Source organism: Schistocerca serialis, chromosome 2 (genome assembly GCF_023864345.2).
Source record: "Schistocerca serialis cubense isolate TAMUIC-IGC-003099 chromosome 2, iqSchSeri2.2, whole genome shotgun sequence".
NCBI classification, from domain to species: Eukaryota; Metazoa; Arthropoda; class Insecta; order Orthoptera; family Acrididae; genus Schistocerca; species Schistocerca serialis.
The window spans coordinates 805,340,929-805,362,031 of NC_064639.1; the positions used below are offsets into that span (position 1 = coordinate 805,340,929).

Sequence of the window (21,103 nt, forward strand, 5' to 3'; positions counted from 1 at the left end):
TTCTTGTGCAATAAATAATTGAAAGTGTTCCCCGACTTTATGTACACCCTGTATATAATCTCATCAGTAAAGTTTCTCTTGAATATGTATTACCACAGTAAACAAAAATAAAGGAAAAAATGAGAAACTGAAATATTATGAATCCTGAAACTTTAAATTCTGTCTCCGGAAAAAAGTAAGAATTGTGACTTGTCAGATTTTGCCTTATATCTGTAAAATATCATGTACATTCAGGGTACAAATGCATTTAACATTACATACAAGTGCACAAGTGGCCTGGGAGTGACACCTTTTTGTGAGCGGCTGCCATCCAAAGAAGCCAAGGTAATTGTCAATGAAAAATTCCATGCCGCTAATGGCATACACTTGCTGGTTCTTTATGTGCAATATAATACAACGTAAAATGACTTAAGAGACAAATTCTTCATACTTCTAGCTCTCTTCTTCTCAAAACTATTTATTCTTGACTGACATGACTGTGATTGTACAGGTGTGATATTTTGAAGACATAACCTTTAGTTTAGTACTGATTATGTGGTAAATAGTTGTATTAGTGTGTTTTTTAAGCGTACCATAAAAGGCTTCATTTTTCTTTATGTAATATAGCAGAAAACGAGAAAAGATTGTACAGTTGGGTTACAAAGGTATTTTCTGTTTACGTTTTGCCGCAGCAAATCTATAGAATTTCGTTTAATTGTTCTTTGTTCTCTCCAGCAATTTAACTGTAGCATACCTCTCCATTATTTAACTCACATTTCCGGAAAGTAGCGTAAAATTTAAGTTGCTGTTTCAGAAACTTTGCACTGTTGTTTTTGTTTACATACGTTGCATATAGGCCACATTTGTGGATTATGTTTTCGTGTTCATCTGTAATTTAACTGACTTATTCTTAATAAACTATTACATTTATCATGAGTGAAAAGTGCTTGACTTGCCATAGAAATGTTAGGTCAGGGCTTTGATGTGATGGGTGCTGTAGTTTTTTCCATGTGGGTAACTGTAGTAGTGTGGCAGTAGGTGAAGTAAAGGAGACTCATCAGTGGTTTTGTAGGATATGTAGTAGAGATAGGAAGATACTATAACAGGAGGGAAAATGCTGCCCTTAAGGCTGAGTTAGACAAGGCCAGGGGAGGTCTTAAGGAGGGAGAAGGGTAAAGAGAGGTGGGAAGGGCAACAGGCAACAGGAGGAACAGGCCTAGAACTTCGTCTGACAGCTTCGGGGAAATGTGGAAAATAGATTTGACCTGTTGCTTCAGTTAGAAGCTGGTGAGCCTTACGCACTTGCAGGTATAGACAGGGCACAACGAACTTTCAGCAGCAAATTGAAAAGTAAGAATGTAGGGAAATCAGTAAAGAGAAAGAATGCATTGTTAGGTAGTTCCCATGGAAGAGGAGTTGGCCATCTTTTGCAAAATGAACTAGGATCAGAATACCAGGTCACCAATTTTTGTAGAGCCAGTGCTGGTCTGGAGCAAGTGACAGAGGATTTAGGATCACTTTGCAAAGATTTCACTAAGGACACCATGACTGACCTCATTTGGTGTGGTTCCTGTCGATTCTCTCAATAGCTGGGATTATACTAGGCATGACCTTCACCTCAACAGGAAAGAGAAGGGTGAAGTGGCTGTGAAAATAGCAGGAAAGTTAAAGGGGAAAGACACTGTCATGAATGATAAAATACCAGAGGTTATAGGGTTCAGAAAAGAGCCTTTTTTAGGGTAGGGAGGACAGAAAGAAACTTTTAAGAGAGGTTAGGATTGAGACAAACCTTCAGTTTGAGAAAGAAACCAAGAAAACATAATTGTAGCTTATTACATCAGCATAAAGAGCTGTTAGTTAAGAATTTTCAACAATCAGCAGAAATTTCAACTCTACACAATTTTAACTCGGTCAATGTGAAATGACAGCTATCGTTATTCCATCAAAATATAGGAGGACTGAGAAACAAAATTAATGAATTAATTATCTGCATAGATGAATTAGAGTCCTCAAATCCAGCTGACATAATCTGCCTCTCTGAACATCATGTAATCACTGGTATAGAACTTCTGAAGTGTTACAGGATTTAGGTTAGCATCTCACTTTTGTAGAGCAGAAATGCAGAAAGGAGAAGTTGCCACATTCATCAGGAACTGTCATAATTTTAAGAACAAAGGCATTCATAAATTTTGCCTGGAACGGCATATGGAAGTATGTGCAACAGAAGTAGAATTTCACAAAAAATCCTTCATAATATTAAGTGTATATCGAGCACCTGCAGGTAACTTTAATGTGTTCATAAACCACCTTGAAGCTGTACTGGCCAATTTAACAACCAAAAACAAAGAAACAGTGGTTTCTGGTGACTTCAAAGTAGATTACCTTAGAGACTCTCCCAATAAGAACTTACTTTAGTAACTCTATCATTCAACTTAATTCCCACTGTACATTTCCCAACTAGGGTAGCCAATTGCTTACAAACAGTCACTGATAATACCTTTATAGAAAAGTCCAATGAACAAAATTATATTACAAAACCAATAGTCAGTGGCCTCTCAGACCATGACAAGCAGTTCCTTCTGTTAAATCTTAATACTGATCAGGATATAAAATCTGTTAAATCTGAATTCAAGGGGGTAATAAAAAAGTCAAAAATTGATTATTTTAGGAAACTCCTGAGAGACGTTCACTTGAGTGATGTTTACAGTGCTCATGGCATGAATGAAAAATATAACACTTTTGCTAATAAAGTGCTTACCTTATTTGAACACTGTTTTCTCCCAAAACTAACCAAGGTTAGAGCAAAGTCTACAAAGAAGCCATGGATTATTCAAGGAATAGAGGTATCTTTTAAAACAAAAAGAAAACCGTATCTGTCAATCTGAAACAGTTCTGATGTTGATGTTATAGCACAGAACAAGAAATACTGCAAAACATTCAAGACTGTAACACAGAAATCAAAACAAATATATTACAAGGAAAAGACAGTCATATCACATAACAAAATAAAGACAATATGGGATATAGTGAAGGAGGAGACAGGTAGAACAAGACACGAAGAGGGGCAAATAGCATTAAGAGTAAATGATACATTGGTGACAGATGTGTGTAGTGTTTCAGAAATTTTTAACAAACATTTTATAACTGTTATTGAAAAGATGGGGTTGTCAGGTTCTGCAGATCCTGCCATGGGATACCTCAGCCCTGACATTTCAAGTAACTTCCATAATATGAATTTGACCCTCACTACCCCAGCAGAAGTAATGTCCATTATAAAAACTTTAAAATCAAAAACATCTAGTGGGTATGATGAAATATTAACATAGTTAATTAAAGAATGTGATTCTGAGTTAAGTAACATATTAAGCTATCAGTGTAACCAGTTGTTTATCAGTGGAATATTTCCTGAATTGTTGAAATATGCTGAAGTTAAGCCACTATTTAAGAAGGGAGATAAAGAAATTATGCCAAAGTTCTGTCCAATTTCACTTCTGCCAGCATTCTGAAAATTTTTAGAAAAGGTAACGTACACTCAGCTGTATAACCATCTTATCACAGACAATATACTGTCAAAGTCTCAGTTAGGATTTCTAAAGCGTTCTGATATTGAGGAGGCTATGTACAATTACACTGCAAATGTACTTAATTCATTAGACAAAAAATTGCAGGCAATTGGTATATTTTGTGATGTGTTAGAGGCATTTTACTGTGTAAATCACAATATCCTTTTAAGTAAATTAGAATATTATGGTGTAACAGGAAATGCTGCAAAATGGTTCAAATGTTATATCTCTGGCAGGAAACAAAGGGTGTTATTAGGAAAGACACATGTATTAAGCTATCAGGCATCATCCACCTGGGAACTAATTACATGTGGGGTCCCACAAGGTTCCATCTTACAGCCCTTACTTTTTCTCGTGTATATTGATGACCTTTCATCAGTAACATTACCAGATGCCAAGTTTGTTTTGTTTTCCAATGAAACAAACATTGCAATAAATAGCAAATAAAGTGTGGTCATAGAAATATCAGCTAATAAAAGATTTGTGGACATTAATCACTGGTTCTTATCCAACTATTTGTCACTAAACTTTGAAAAAAAAACACACTGCATGCAGTTCAGAACTTGTAAGGGGTGTCCCACGAGTATATGCCTAACATATGACGACAAGCAGCTAGAAGAAGTGGACAGTGTTAAATTCTTGGGATTACAGATTGATAATAAATTCAACTGGGAGGGGCACACCACAGAACTGCTGAAGTGTCTAAACAAATCTCTACTTGCAATGCGAATTCTGTTAGACATGAAAAAGCTGGCATACTATGCTTAATTTCACTCCATAATGTCATACGGGATTGATAATAAATTCAACTGGGAGGGGCACGCCACAGAACTGCTGAAGTGTCTAAACAAATCTCAACTTGCAATGCGAATTCTGTTAGACATGAAAAAGCTGGCATACTATGCTTACTTTCACTCCATAATGTCATATGGGATTATTTTTTGGGGTAATTCATCAAGCCAAGCTAAAGTTGTCCGGGCACAAAAACATGCAAGAAGAGTTATATGTGGTGTGAACTCAAGAACATCCTGCAGAGGCCTGTTTATGGAACTAGGGATACTAACTACTGCTTCCCAATATATTTATTCCTTAATGAAATTTGTCATTAAAAATATATCAACTTTTCAAACCAACAGCTCAGTTCATGGAATCGATACTAGAAATAAGAATAATCTTCACAAGGATTTAAAGTCACTTACTCTTGTAAAAAAGGTGTGCATTATTCAGGAACACACACTTTCAAGAACTTGCCAGCAGCCATAAAAAGCTTAACAACCAATGAAATTCAGTTTAAGAGAAGCCTAAAGGATTTATTGTATTGGTGGCCAACTCCTTCTACTTCATTTATGAATTTCTCAGTAGAACCAACTGACTTCGTGTGTGTGTGTGTGTGTGTGTGTGTGTGTGTGTGTGTGTGTGTGTGGGCGCGCGCGCTCACATGCGCGTGTGTATAAAACGTACAATGAAACTTCTGCACCGTTTCAGTGCAGTAATGTGTTCATTGCAATTAAGTATTGTAGTTGTTCGACGAGGGCTATCCACAAAGTACATTACGTTTTGGAATTAAAAATAAATAAAGTATTGGAATTTCTTTTTATTATATACAGATGAAAGCCACACTTAAAGACTACTTTTCTACATAGTTGTCATTTAAATTAAGGCACTTATCGTAGTGATGGATGAGCTTGGAAATTCCTCCATCATAAAATTCGGCCGCCTGCGCCTTCAACCACGTGGTTACCTCTTCTTGAAGCTGTGCATCGTAATCAAAACGCTAAATAGCCAATCACTTCTTCATTGCTGGGAATAAGTGGAAGTCGCTCAGTGCCAGGTCGGGACTGTACGGCAGATGAGGAAACAACTCCCACTTAAAAGATTCGAGAACTTCACGAGTGGCATTTGCCGTGTGGGCCCGAACATTGTCGTGAATCAGCAAGATCTTTGAGCCCAACTTTCCCCTGCGCTTGTTTTGTATTGCTCTTCTGAGGTTGTGCAGAGTTTGGCAATAACTTTGAGAGTTTATTGTAGTGCCTCTTTCCAGGAAATCCACAAAAATCACACCTTTTCTGTCCAAAAAGACAGTCGCCATCACATTTCTTGCCAACATTGTCTGCATGCATTTCTTGGATTTTGGGGGGAATTTGTGTGCCCCCACTGCATTGACTGCAATTTTGTCTCGCAGTTCACATGCTTAAGCCATGTTTTGTCACCAGTAACGATGCGATCGAGTAATGAGTCGCCATCTTTCTCCTAAGTGTCCAAAAACGTTGACACTGCAGCCATTCGCTGATTTTTGTGGATCTCTGTCAAGATTTTTGGTATCCATCTTGCACAAAACTTGTGGTAACCAAGCTTTTCGGTAATGATTTCGTGCAACAAACTTCGTGAAATTTGTGGAAAACTCATAGAGAGTTCCATTATTGTGAAATTATGGTTTTCACGGTCTGCAGCATCGACTTTTTCGACAAGTTCGGCAGTCACTATGCTGGGTCTTCTACTTCGCTCTTCGTCGTGAACGTTAGTTCGGCCATTTTTAAATTTTATGACCCATTGACGCACTCCACCTTCAGTGATTATGTTGTCCCCATACACTTCACAAAGCTGCCGATAGATTTCTATTGGTGTACAGTTTTTTGCAGTCTGAAACTTTATTACAGCACGCACTTCACACTTTGCGGCATTTTCAATTAATGCTGACATTTCAAACTGTCACAGTAACTCAACGGAGTACAGTACAAACCTCTCACTAGCACGGCAGGATGCCGACTGAGCGGCGGAATGCCATGACACCAAGATGGCCGCGCTAGCCCCGCCCTTAATGGACACAAACGAAAACATAATGTACTTTGTGGATAGCCCTCGTATTATACGTTTATTAACTTATAAATAAAATAAACATTTTTTTAATTCTAAATTCAGTGCATTAATGTGACCTTAGTAAATGAGTGTTGTCAGATGATTCTTTCATAGTGTGTTCATTAAAAAAAAAGACTATCATTCCACTTGGGACCTGTGGAAGGTACATTAGCTTATTTGTTTTAGTTGTAAATACTTGTCATGTATTATTGTTTTTCTGACATGCTCTAGATCCTGGAGGGCTTCGTCAATGCTGATCAATTGAAATGAAAGTAAATCTAATCTAATCTAATTTAATAATCTTACGCTCGTGTTCTTATTGAGTAACATAAAGTGAACCACACTCGTTATTCTAAAGGCTATTCTAAAGACCTTATGTGACACATGGATTTAAGCATATAGCCTTCAGATATTCATACAAAATCCAATTAATGAACCTTGAGCCTTATTTTCATTTTTCTTTATGGTGTGCTCTAGTTCATACATTAATCCGGTGAATGTGATTGATTATTCTTTTATGAAGCCCAATGGCCAAAGTGATTTAACATCACTGGAAACAGATTTGACAGGCGAGGAAGAGCAAGACTATACCTCTTCAAGTACATCCCAGAGTTTTGCGTCATCAAACTCTGAAAACGGGTCCAGGTTGAAGCGGAGAGTCTCTGAGAAGAGCACAGGTTCCTGTGGGATAATGGAAATGTGTTTCCGCAAGTCATGGAGTCCCAGGGTGCTGGTGTCCACATCATCAATCAGAATGGCTCCCTCTATAGGTGCCAGCCGGAAGAGAGCGGAAATAAGTGATGACTTCCCTGCGCCTGTGCGACCGACTATGCCAACCTAGATATAGTTAAGGGATTTTGAAATTAGAAAGATTGTGAAAACATGAACACAATTCTTCCAGAGATAATTCAGAATGTAGTGTAGAGCACAACCTTGTGCGTGGCTTGTACAGTAAAATTAAGGTTCTTGAGGACTGGAGGATCTTCAGGGCTGTATTTGAGATACATCTTCTGGAAGGTAACCTGTCCTTGCTGTGGCCATGATGCTGGTGGCTTCTTATCTGAAAGAAAAAGTGTACGTATACAGTCATCAAGTCTCTCATTCATAGGACATGGTCTTGAAAGCATTCCTGTTGAAACAAAATCAGTCACCGATGTCATCATCCTATAAATTTCTGTAAACGGTATTCCATATTCCAAGAGGCAGACTTTTCACATTAGGAACTAATTTATATTTATTTTGTTCTTCATAACTTATATTATAGTATCCCAGAGTGATAGAATACAGCAGAAAAAGAAAATCATGGATATTCACTAATATTGTGGGTCCGGTTGGTTTTTATTTCCACAGAGGTCATTAACTCACTTTCTACTGTGACAATAGACATAATCAAGTAATACATAACTATACACTTGGTATCATAAGAAACATCACATTCGGGAGAACGATGGTTCAAACCTGCTTCCAGCTATACAGATTTCGGTTTTGCGTGGTCCCCCTAAATCACTCCAGGCAAATGCCAGAATGGTTCCTTTGAAAGGGCACGAACAATTTCCTTCCCCACCCTTGACACATTCAGAGTTTGCACTCCATCTCTAATGACGTTGATGTCGATGTGATGTTAAACCCAGTCTTACTTCCTTCCTTTATCATTAAAAAAAAAAAAAAAAAAAAAAAAACCAGATTTGTTCATCTCCTTTTAATTCATTCTAATGTTTGATACTTTTTGGTTTTAATGGCACATAGATTTGCTTGCTTTTTCTTTACGTATATGTACTCTGTGTTGTGCTGCCATCGATATATTATGAATTAGATTTGCAAGCTGCAAAAAACATCTGATGTTGAGACAGTATATATTGCCAAGCATTACTAAAGAAGCAACGAGAGAATATTGTGAATTGCTCAGACCGCTGAAACCAAGGGGACTAAGTTACTTTTTCTGTCTTTCTTTCCTTTTTATAGTTGAAGTTCTACAGAGTCGTCTATCTGTAGGCTTCAATAGGAATTAGTTTTATCCTATTCTCATGGCATTCAAGTCTGGGAAGCACCAGGTAAAGGTGTTTCTCATCTGTTGAGACCCGTACAGCACTGTTCTGAGTATTCAGAGAAACTACAAAGTTCAGATTGTTTTCCAGACATCCAAGACACCCTCTTCACTCTGTGAGGGAAGTGTAGCAAGGTGTCTGTGTGCTGCGTGCCACTGTATGTCAAGCTTGATGGCGGTCCCAGAGGGTTGTGAGAGAAATGCGTTAACATTAATAGACATGACTTTGCCCTTAGTGTTCCAACAAATAAAGAGGCTAATTGAAGGCACAGGTAGAAATATGTTGCTGGATGAGAGAGTGAGTAAACTAGGAATATATGAAATGTATTCGCAGTTGCGAATATGGATAACAACCAGCTGCATAATGGAATGACGACAATGAAAATCTGTGCTGTTGAACCCAGATTTCCTGCTTATCGCAAGCAGTACTTTAACATTAAGCTATCTCAGCAAGGCTCATACCCAGGCCCAAACACAATGCGGGTTAAAGTCCTGGTCTGGCACAAATTTTCATTGTCGTCATTCCGTCATACATCTGATGGTTGTTCGCATTCGCAACTGTGAATGCATTTAATGTAATTTGTAATGGCTGTAGTTGTCATATTGACTGATCCTTTGTATATGCGTGATATACAAAGTATCATTCCCTAGTATTTCGGAACAACACAGGCACTGCAATTTTGTTATCTAGGGATGGTTACTGCACTATTCAACCTTGGAAAGCTATCCATTTATCTGCGAGGGGAACGCTCCATAAGCTATTCTCTAACCTCGCAGGGTGGGCAAAGTGTGAAAATAGAGTGACTCTATTTTGGCTGAGGTGTTGATGTTCAATAATTATCAAGAAAATGATGCTCAACATCTTGACACAACTTCATCAGTTTGCTAGGGCAGCGTAAAACCAACAGTCGGCAGTACAATAGCTAAGAGCAGAGTTTAACAATAAAAATAATGATTGACTTAATACATTAACTGGATAGATAAAAAAAACTACTCAAAAAACAGCGGCAGAACACACTCATAAAAGAAAGTTATAACTGGGCAAGCTTTCTGAGCCAGTGGCTCCTTGTTCAGGAATAAGGGTTAAAGGGGAAGGAAGAAGGGTGAAAAAAAAAGGACTGGAGAGGTCTGAAAAAGGGGTAGATTTCGGGAAAATCACCTAGAACTGTCTGTCAGGGGAGATTTACTGCTTAGGATGAAAAGGAAAGACTTATTGTTGGGGACTGCATCAAATGAGACTTGAAAACCTGAGAGCTTAAAGGTAGAAGACACAGTAATATGCAAACAGAGGTTACTGCTTAAACATCACACATGAGTTAATAAGAGTGAAAAGCTAAGTGCATTGTATGTAACAAAGGTGGAAAGTGGGCAGTGAAAAATAGATGGGTAAGACAATGAAAGATGTAGAACACTAAAATGGAGGGAAGCAAAGAGTAGTTACTGTGAAGAAATGCTGCGACGGAAGAAATTAACGGGTGGCGAGAACCGTGGACATGTTGTAGTACTAGTTCCCACCTCTGGAGTTCTGAGAAACTGATGTCTGGAAAAAGAATCTAGATGGCACGTGTGGTGAAACAGGCGCCCAGGTCACACTGTCATTTTGTAGAGCATGCTCAGCAATGGGATATTTTGAGTTGCCAGTATACTCCCTCTGCCTATGCCCATTCATCCTAATTGATAACTTAGTGGTAGTGTTTACATAGCAGCTGGTATATGACGTGTGTCGTTTCACAGGTGGCTCTCCATTTGATAATACATGTTTTGCCAGTTAGAGGGCTGCTATAGGTGGTCGTAGAAGGGTGTATAGGGCAAGTCTTGCAGTGGGGACAGTCGCAGGGGTAGGAGCCATAGGGTAGGGAGATGGGTGCAGAAGGAGTATAGGGTCTGACAAGACTATTGTGGAGATTGGGAGGGTGACAGAAAACTGTTCTGAGTGTGGTGGGCAAAATTTCAGACAGAATGGATCTCATTTCAGGGTATGATTCAAGGAAGTCATGGCCGTGTTGAAGTAGCTGATTAACACATTCCACTCCAGGTGTGCTCCGAAGTGGTGTTTTGGACGGATCAGCAGTACCAGGATTGGATGTGATGGCCATGGAAATCTGCTTTTTAACTAGGCTGCTGGGGTAATTACGTGTAGTGAAGCCAGAGGTGAGAATGGTGGTGTATTGCTGTTAGGAGTTTGCATCCATACAAATATGTTTGTCTCAGATGCCAAGGCTGTGTGGGTAGGAATGTTTGACATGGAAAGGATGGCAACTATCAAACTGTAAGTACTGTTGTTTGCAGATAGGTTTAATGTGGGCAGAAGTGTGCAGCTGTTGTTTGGTGAGGATGAGATCAACATCAAGGAAAGTGGCACGGGATTTGGAATAGGACCATGTGAAATTTGATTGCGAGAAGGTATTCAGAGATTCCATTAATTTTAGCAGGTCAGCCTCACCATGAGTCCATATTGTAAAGATGTCATCAATGTATCTAAATCAAACCAGGGGCTAAAGACTCCAGAAAAGGACCCTCCAAGTGACACGTGAAAAGGTTGGCATAGGAAGGAGCCATCCTGGTCCCCATAGCCCCATAACCCTGATGTGTTTGTATGTCTGCCCCTCAATGCTGTAGTAGTTGTCGGTAAGAATAAAGTTGATTTAGGTGAGTAAGAATGATGTCATAGGGTTAGAATCAGGTGGGAACTGACTGAGGAAATGTTCAGCAGCAGACAGATCATGTACATGTGAAATGTCGGTATAGAGGGATGTGGCATCAATGTTGGCAAGAAAGATGTGTGGTGGGAGTGGGACAGGCAGGGATTGCAGATGATCTAGCAAGTGGTTGGTATCTCTGATGGAGAAAGGGAGGGGGGGGGGGGGTCTTTGTATTATAGGTTGCAGGTGTTGATCAACTAACGCAGATATAAGTTCGGCAGGTGCTTTGAAGCCAGCAACTATGTGACAGCCAGGATGATTGGATTTGTGGATCTTAGGAAGAAGGTAAAAGGTGGGGTGCCTGGTTTGCGTGGGGTGAGGTGTTAGTCCTTGTGAGGGGCCTGAGGTTTTAAGGAGGGTCTGCATATCAGTTCAAATCACAGGGATGGGATGTTGATGGCAGATGCTGTATGTAGCGGTATGAGACACCTGGCATAGACCTTCAGTAAAATACTCCTTTCACTAAAGTACTACAATGGTGGATCCTTTGTCTCCTGGGAGGATAATGATGGAGGCATCAGCTTTTAGGGAACGTAGAGCCTGGAGTTCTGCAGAGGACAGGTTAGGGTCATGTTGTAGGGGTCTGAGGAAGGGTTGTGAATCAATGCTGGATGTGAGAAATTCTTGGTAGGCTTGTAAGGGATGAGTTTGAGGTAGTAGTGGCAGATCAAGTTGGAATCGTGTCTGCACTGTTCAAGACAGGGTTCAATGTCAGGTTTGCTGTTGGAAAGTGATATTTCCAAAGAATATTACCTGAAAAGGAAAGTAGGTCCTTCATCAAAGCAGCATGATGAAATGCAGATTTTGGGCTTCCATCCAGATTAAACCTACCAACAAACAACAGTACTTACATAGTAACAGTTTCCATCCTATCCATGTCAAACGTTCCTGCCCATACAGACTTGGCATCTGAAGCAAATGTATTTGTTTGGGTGCAGACTCTTTACAGCAATTCACCAACATGTTCACCTCAGGCTTCACTGCAAGTAATTACCCCACCAGCCTAGTTACAAAGCAAATTTCCTGGGCCATCACATCCAATCCTGGTACTGCTGATCCCTCGAAAAAACAACTTTGGAACAAGCCATTGGTGACTCAGTATTATCCTGGTCTGGAATGTGTTAATCAGCTACTTCAACAGGGCCATGACTTCCAAACATCATGCCCTGAAATGAGATCCATTCTGTCTGAAATTTTGCCAACCACACTTAGAACAGTTTTCCGTCACCCTCCCAATCTCCACAATATTATTGTGAGACCCTATGCTCCTTCTGCTCCCATATCCCTACCCTATAGCTCCTACCCCTGTGACTATCCCCGCTGCAAGACTTGCCCTATGCACCCTACTACCAAATTACCAATTAGGATCAATGGGCATAGGCAGAGGCTGTATACTGGCATCTCAGAATATCCTGTTGCTGAGCACGCTCTACAAAATGACGACCTCGGCGCCTGTTTCACCACACATGCCATCTAGATTCTTTTCCAGACATCAGTTTCTCAGAACTCCACAGGTGGGAACTAGTACTACAACATGTCCATGGTTCTCGCCACCTGATAATTTCTTCTGTCACAGCATTTCTTCACAGTAACTTCTCTTTGCTTCACTCCATTTTAGTGTTCTACATCTTTCATTGTCTTACCCATCTATTTTTCACGTCCCACTATCCACCTCTGCTACATACAACACTCTCAGCTTTTCACTCTTACTAACTCATGCATTATGTCTAAGCAGTAACCTCTGTCTGCATATTACTGTGTCTTCCACCTTTAAGGTCTCAGGTTTTCAAGTCTCATCTGATGCAGTCCCCAACAATCAGTCTTTCCTTTTCATCCTAAGAGTAAGTCTCCCCTGGCATGCAGTTCTGGGTAACTTTCCCAAAATCTACCCTTTTTTCAGACCTCTCCAGTCCTTTTTTTTCACCACTCTTTCTTCCCCTTCAACCCTTCTTCCTGAAGAAGGAGCCACTGGCTCGGAAAGCTTCCCAAATTATAACTTTCTTTTATGTGTGTGTTCTGCCACTGCTTGATGGGTAGATTTTTATCCATCCAGCTAAATAATTAAGAGCAGAGTTTAGAGCTTTTGTGCTCCGTTTTCAACTGCAGTTTTAGGTGCTTTTTTGTGTTGTTGCACAAGTACAAGACATCAATATTTTTTGTGACATCATGAAGCACAATGGAATTAGTCATTTCAAATCTTATTAAAATAGATTTTATCATCACTAGTCTTTTATACCTTGTTTACTTAACAAGAACTGAAAATGAAAAATAAGTGAGAGCCTTTTTTTTTTTTTTTTTTACTTTTATCCTCCAGGTAGATATCTATCACAAAAATTGACAGAACTATGAGAAATGCCAGTATCAGTAGGGAAAGCAATGTCGTTACATTTCTAAATGCCTTGCGATCTGACTATAATTTCACTGCAACCACGCATCTTACTCCTAAAATTTGAGCAAGTAGAACATACCTTTCTTTGAGCTGCTTTAAACCACTCAACACATTATTAGAAAGTTTTGGAGAGATATGATCTGGTTCCAAAGACGTTTTTAGTTCTCAAACACCTATAATGCATATATGCAGCCTGAAGCAACGAATAGCTGGATGAGCGGTTCTAGGCGCTTCAGTCCGGAACCACGCCGCTGCTACGGTTGCAGGTTCGAATCCTACCTCAGGGATGGATGTGTGTGATGTCCTTAGGTTAGTTAGGTTTAAGTAGTTCTAAGTTTAGGGGACTGATGACCTCAGATGTTAAGTCCCATAGTGCTTAGAGCCATTTGAAGCAACGAATGACAATCTGTACCAAGATTGAGATTCAAACCTCAGTCTCCTGCTCAGTAGACAGATATGTCAACCACACCACCACCCTAACACAGTGGCTCTGAACAACTATACAGACTACCCTAGCGTGCCTCTTTCCTCAATCTAAATGCCCATTTATGACTCAGTCCACTTGGCATTCCCCCTAAACTTAAACAGAATTGCAGAGACTCTCCAACTGTATTGGAATAGCACCTCAGCATCGAAATAAATGGGGGACACTGCCTGAAATCTGGGCATAGGTCCTTCAATCAAATGAAACAATAATGCACCTATTCCTGTGCTTCAGAGAAGATCCCCCATTTTGTTCAGTGCTGAGATGTTACTTTCATACAGTTAGTAAGCCTCTACAATGCTGTTCAACTTCATGGGGCATATAAAGTGAGATGAAGTGTGAAAGGGAATTTGTGTTGAGGAGGCAGGTGTGCTAGATAATCTGTGCAGTTGCAAAGCCACTGTGCCAGGGTGGTGCATCTGCCTCATGAGCAGAAAGGTTCGAATATTACCGGCCTCAGTACAAATTTTCGTTGTTGCCGCAGTCTGCATAAATACATCATAGACATGATTTACAGGCTGAATATACATGTTTTAATTGCATTTTTATACTTTTGTCTTGGTTGGGGAGTGCTTTAAGAGATTTCATTCCTTATGTGACCTGTTTTAAACAGTGATAGGTGTGTGCTACAAATAACACCATTTACAGATCGAAACAACAACAAAAACAAAGATAAAGACAGCAATAACATAAATAATTAACTTACAATTCAGTAATAATGAGCAACTGAACTGGTAGATATTGCTGCATTTATGAAAAGTATCATTCTTCACTTGTGTCAATTGAAACTACTTGACAGGGATACTAGCATACAGCACACATAAATATGCATGAGAAACATGTAATGGTGAGTTACAGTCATCACAACAATTTTACATACAAATATCTCTAAGTATAACTATGCAAGTGGCTGAAATTTATCAATAAAAACACTTGGAAGAGGCATGGGAGTGTTGAATTGGGGCTATATAATCAATGAAATGTTATGCACAATACAAAATAATCAGAACTAAACTAAATTCATAAATAATTGTTTGAACATCGACCATTTTTCTTAGTTCACTTATGGTCTCTCAGCTTCTTTTTCTACTTGAGATCCGTAAATCAGTACCTGTAACACGTATCTTTTGTGAAATAATTGTTTTATCTTTACAGTTTGTAAGAAACCCTTTACCAAAGTTGTGAAAGCACCTTCTGGTTTCTGCACTGAGCTTCCAATTAATTCGTGTCATAGTAATCCAAAAAGTTGAATTTAACATGTTTCATTGTTATGCTAACAGTCCAATTTTCACTTCTTGTAACAACTCAGTTGATATGTGGTAGATTTTTTAAATTTAATAATTCCTTTATAACCAGGATTAGTCTCATATTTTTGCTACAAGTCTGTTGCACTGAGTCTCATTTCCACTGAATTAATTTACATTAGCTGTCTACAAATGTGCTCTGAAAACAAATCTGGAGGCCTACTTTAGTTTCTTTAATTTCTTGATGCAGTAATTTGTGTAGTTTAGACATATACAAATGTTCATAATACGAAGTCTGGATTGGTGTATAAGTTTCTAGACATGATATAATGAGAAGTGGATACTGAAAACATTTCATTAAGGATAGATGTTATTTAAACATCCCAGAAATAGTAACTGGTAAATGAACTGAAACAAGAATGGTAATGATAGAAAAGCCATCATCACTTGCAAAACATACTTTTTTATAACACTCAAAGGGAAGTTCCAAAAATCTAAATTTCATATTTACCTGGAGCAGAATCCAAAGCAGCTTCAGATGGGATCTTGGTGTAGTCAAGGACCCTCTCCACTGATGTCATTTGACTGACAACTTCTGTCATTTGCATAATGCCATACTGAAGCATACCAGTCAGAATAAGTGACTGTGAAATAGCCAAGCCCACACCAGAACCACCAAATGAACCTGCAAAATTTGCACAATGCCAGTTTGTTACGTTGCCATCGACAGTTATGTTCTTCAAACAGTTTTAAGGTTGCTACTAGTTTTGAAGTTTTATGTGTAATTCAGTGAGAAATGATAAACACAAGTTGATAATTATGCAGAGATTCCTGTAGAAATATCTGTTTTTTGTGTGTCATATAGATAAAGATGTGAGATGAGAACAAAGAAGAGTATTTAATTTTCAGTGAATACAAGCAATTTATTTAGAGAATGAACAAACTAATCAATAAGGAAAAAGAGTTCTGAACTTAGCAGAAACATGCTAGAGGAAGTAAGGAAATCTTGTTCAGATGTTATATAAAGATGAAAAAAGCGATAAGCAACACTGGAGTAATGCAGTGAGTACGGAGCCGTAATAACAAAAAGTATGTGAACTGTAAAAGCAAGGGGAATGAGCTATATGAAACAAAGACCGACTGTGTCGTTCATGGAGAAATGAGAACAGTAAACAGAGGCCAATCTCGTGACAGAACTTGCTGTGATACTCACTGAAAGATGATGAAAAACTGAGGTGCAGAAGAGAAGTACTGCAAAATTTGAGTTATACGAAAGTGAAAAATCGTCTTATACATAATCTATTTGCTCTTTTAAGCTATAACTGGAATTATTTCTTTAATGCCCTATATTAAAGAAGAACAACTGTAATCACCGAGTATGCATTATCTACTTTAATTGTAAACTAGCGACACTTTCTTAAGGAAATTTACAAATAAAAGTTTTACATCTCTCACTTCTGCGCAGATGCAGTCCATGTACAGCGGTGTTTACATTGGTTAATTCTTTTGGATCCGTTCCTAACTAATTTAAAATTAGTTGTACAGTACTTATGGTGGGAGGATAAAAGCGTTAAAACTCAGTATCTGCTAAGGCAATGCATGCGTGCATATTGCAACGGCCGCCCAGACATTATGTGAGCATATCGCATCCCGGCAAGAACAGCAACACAACTCAAAAATGCAATACTTGAGAAAACTAGACGTACAAAATTCTATGGAACTTGTATTAAAACATTGTATGCTTGCCCTAAATGTCAAGCAAGTATTGTTGGGAGTAAATTGCATTACATTGTTCGTGCACGTTAGGGCACTTCACTCTTATTTTTCAGTGACAGAAACTAAAAATTGCTGTTATTTGACTTTCGCCACTTTTATTGTCGAGGTGCGATATGACACCGGTGTTTCGAATCATCTGCATGTCATTATTGGAGGGAAATCAAACATGATGTATTCCCTCGCGCTGACGCTCCGGAACTGTTTTATGATATGCTGAATACTGAATGATGCTACATTGCTAATACGCCACCTTGAGATTGGCAGCTGCTGCCTTTCTCACACACACACACACACACACACACACACACACTATGCGTCCTTTCGCGCGTGGTGAGCATCTATAAATTTCAAGGAAGGGGAATATGTAACATTTTATTTCACTTCCATGTCACCATTCCTATTTGAAAAATTGGCAACAGTTTAGCACTTTTCACTCAAAAATCTCCATGCAAGGTTATTTTGTGAGTACACGCCGACTGACAATGGTGGTCTGTTGTGTTTTGAAATACAGGATTAATCAGAAGTAGCTCCAGATTTTCAGAATATGCTTGCGAGAGAACTACAAAACATACAAAAAATTACACATATCAGTAGTTAGAGCATCACCCCAAATTTCGATGCGGAATACGTGCTGCTGGGGCGTAGATGCAGAACAGGAGCCAGGAGTGTCACAATATGTAGACAAACCTCACGCTCCGTATTGTCGCATCGAATCTGTAAGCGCCTGCAGATACGCTACCCAGTGAACAAATGTTTATAGCGGGCTGCTGTCGTAACGGCAACAGAGACTTCAATGAACTGCGCGCACGTGTTGACATCTGCCACCCTACAGAAGGTGCCCTTATTGGGTACTTGTAACATGGCTTAAAATCCTGAAAGTTGCTCCATCCATTGATATGTGTTTCTTTTCTGTATGTCCTGTAGTTTGCATGTGGTTTCCTTCCGAAACCCTGGAGGTAATTATGAATAATCCTGTATTCTGACCTTGTGAAATAGTGTACGGTGTGGACAGCTTAAGTGTAAGGAAGTATAAATCGTCATATGCTACAGAACACTAGCAAATACGTTAACAATTTGCGAAGAGCTCTTACCTCCAGACAGAACAAGGAAACTGTACGTGACGATGGCAACGAAAATGCTGCTCAGGAAATCCAGCCATATGCCGAGAGCTGATCCGTTGGTAACGTACAGGAACCAAACCGACGTATGACGATCCTAAACAAGACGAGAAGGTTGTTTTAATCAGTGCACGATACCCGCAAAAAGTTGTCAGGTAATCTTCGTGATGAGATGGCTATGGGCGGAAACAGAAGAACTAAAAAATAAAGACATATCTTTACAGGTTCTCAGTTGATACTTTGTCAGTTTCCCAATAATATAACCGATTTGGCGCTTGAAATCGCGAACAGCTTTGGAAACACGATGTAATGTTACATCCACGCAAGAAAAATATGTATCCTGAAGCACGAACCGTTGAGTATGGCACAGCAGCAAGCTATTTGTAGCCGGATACCGAAGATTGGTAACCGGATACACCACGAACACTATTTACTTGAGAAAAGGGTTGGCTTTGAAAATGACTTTATTAAAAGAATACTGAATACTAAAGAATTACTTGTCCTTCCTTTTATTGTTGATTACGTAGAATCTATTATGTTGTGATATCACCTCAGTCAGTAAAGAATACGAGGAATAACGAGTCAAAGGTCCCATTGGCTCACTCGTCAGCCTATCTTTTGCTTTCCTCTTGGCACATGATATGATTGGCTGTTGTTATGATTAGTCCAGTCTTTGCTTTTTTTCAGTGTCACAGGCACTGGTGATTGCCCAAGTATACAGACAATAGAAGACCGCCTTTATGAATCCGTGGTGCTAAAGAACTACAGACTATAAATACCCAATCAGTTACATACCTGGTGACTGTCAAATTCCTTCATGACGATGTCCTGGATGCCTGAAGCTCTTATTGTTGACAACCCGTTAAGGGTGTCGGAAAGATGAGAAAACACGGGACTTCGCCCTGGAACAAAAAACAAAGATAACTAAGTAGTGACTTTCCGAAAACAGTGACTTTTGTCACAAAATATCTACAGAAATAGGCTTTTTTTGTATAAACATTAACTGTCGTAATGTGAAAAAGGAAAAACACTGCAACATGACATGAGGTAATAAAGAATAACAGTGAATGACTGCTGTTTCTAGTGGAAAATAGACATATTCTCGCCCTGTACTTACGAATGCCTTCCAGCCTTTTAACATTTCTCCCAGTAGTCATAAAAAGTCTAGCCACGTAAACGAATAAAGCTCCGACAATGACCATGGGAACAATGAGAATGTAGTTCACAACGAGAACCATAGCCAAAATTCCACAAAGCACCAGGTAAATCTGAAACGAGACAATAATTCTGTACACAGCAATCTTCTTACTTTTACGAGCAAGGTATACGGTTAACTTTCAGATAGGACAGGGCTTAGCATTTCCTAAATCTCAATACTAAATGAGTACCACCACCAGCAAAAATTTTCTGTATTTCCAACAGTTTGTGTGTTGAAAATCATATTTTTCTCTCTTATGTTTATCTAACTGCAATGACATCTTGGAGACGAACCAATAATGTTTATTTTTTAACTGCTTAAGACATATTTCTAATATTCTAAGACGAGACCGATTGTTTCCTCTGTTGCGATGTTTGAGAGGAAGAAAGAAAGTGTATACATCTTAAAGAATCTCGAGGTCGTTAAAGCATTGTCTCAAACGGAGGAAAACGAGATGGAGTAGACTTTGGCCTTTCATTCCCATGTTTAGCCACCCTTTATGCAACGTACGTATGGATCTCAGGCGGCAATAGAAGGTCCATTCCACTCGAATAAAATACTAAGTACAGTCATAACTATTGCGTTATATCGCTCAGTTTTATTGCACGAAATAGATTCACGCAGGAAGCATTTATTTGGAGACTGCAACTAGTTACGTGAATCGTGTAAAGAAACAGGACAACTATGCGGTGTACATGAAACATGTTTGCTATCTCTGGTGCGTGACTCCCGAAAGTTTGCCCAGAACATCCGTTCTCAGCAACTTCCAGTCTAGTCAGAGCGATTTCCAGCTGCTTACGTATAACACGCAGTGTCCGAGAAGAATATCCAAAGAGGAGTTGCATTTTCACTGGTGGAACTGTTTGAACAGTAAAACAACTGCACCCTCATCTTCAAATCAACTTCGTTGGTTTCTATTTATTATTTGTAATTCAGGATCTGCTACATTTCAAGGATTAGTAGTTCCCTTTAAGATTTTTAGCTAAATTTCTCAATAAAGTGATTTGTTTCACAAGGAGAGAAAAACGTGGGATAAGATATATTTCTTGCAGCTGCTCGAAAGTTTGTGTCTGGAACTTTTCTCTTGCCGAGGTTATGTTACTAATAGAATCAGGTAACAAACTCGAAAATAACGAAATTTTATGATAAACGCGGAAAAAATGCACTACTAATTAAGGGGAAAAGCAATTGGAACACGTTGTGACAAAGTACAATATGCGCTAACACGATGTTGCGGCACAGCGATCGACTTCGTGTGAGATGTGTTTGCATCTCGATCGTGTAATATCGAACATTTCCTTAGGATACACTGGTCAATCTGCGGAGAAAGTGGGAAACAGTGCCATAATCACGTAAGTATTTAATGCAATTACGGGATAAAGATATTGCGATTAACATATTGCTATAAAAGTTTATAAATTACGCAATTTTAGCTCAAAAACGCTTTTTTACTACGAAATACGATACGCACAAAAGTCGTAAACTACTGTAATTCTCAAAAAGGCGCGTTTAATCAAGATTGTCTGAAAGATGTTACTACTGTAAAAATGTGAGAAAGCATAAATAAAGCCCGCAGTTGCATAGCAAGAATTTTGCGCGGTGCTAGTCAAAGTTTGGAACTAGCCAGTTTATCACGACAACCACAAGTTTTGATTCAATCAATGACTGAATGGAGAAACGACACGAAATGATGGAATCTTGAGCTTCGGTATGAATTTATCTGACGTACATTTTTCTGCTCGTAGTCAAA

General features: G+C 39.1%; 1 protein-coding gene across 1 annotated transcript in view; it reads right to left on the reverse strand.

Moving 5' to 3' along the window:
- The window catches only part of LOC126458051 (ATP-binding cassette sub-family C member 4-like), a 401,284-nt gene that overhangs the window by 21,929 nt on the left and 358,252 nt on the right, over positions 1-21,103 (reverse strand). Inside the window, exons 18-23 of the mRNA XM_050094849.1 lie at positions 19,273-19,423; positions 18,951-19,057; positions 18,129-18,252; positions 15,773-15,946; positions 7,331-7,458; positions 6,990-7,235 (exon numbers count right to left, since the gene is read on the reverse strand). Coding sequence (XP_049950806.1) covers positions 6,990-7,235; positions 7,331-7,458; positions 15,773-15,946; positions 18,129-18,252; positions 18,951-19,057; positions 19,273-19,423 — 930 coding nt within the window. The remainder of the gene's footprint in view (positions 1-6,989; positions 7,236-7,330; positions 7,459-15,772; positions 15,947-18,128; positions 18,253-18,950; positions 19,058-19,272; positions 19,424-21,103) is intronic.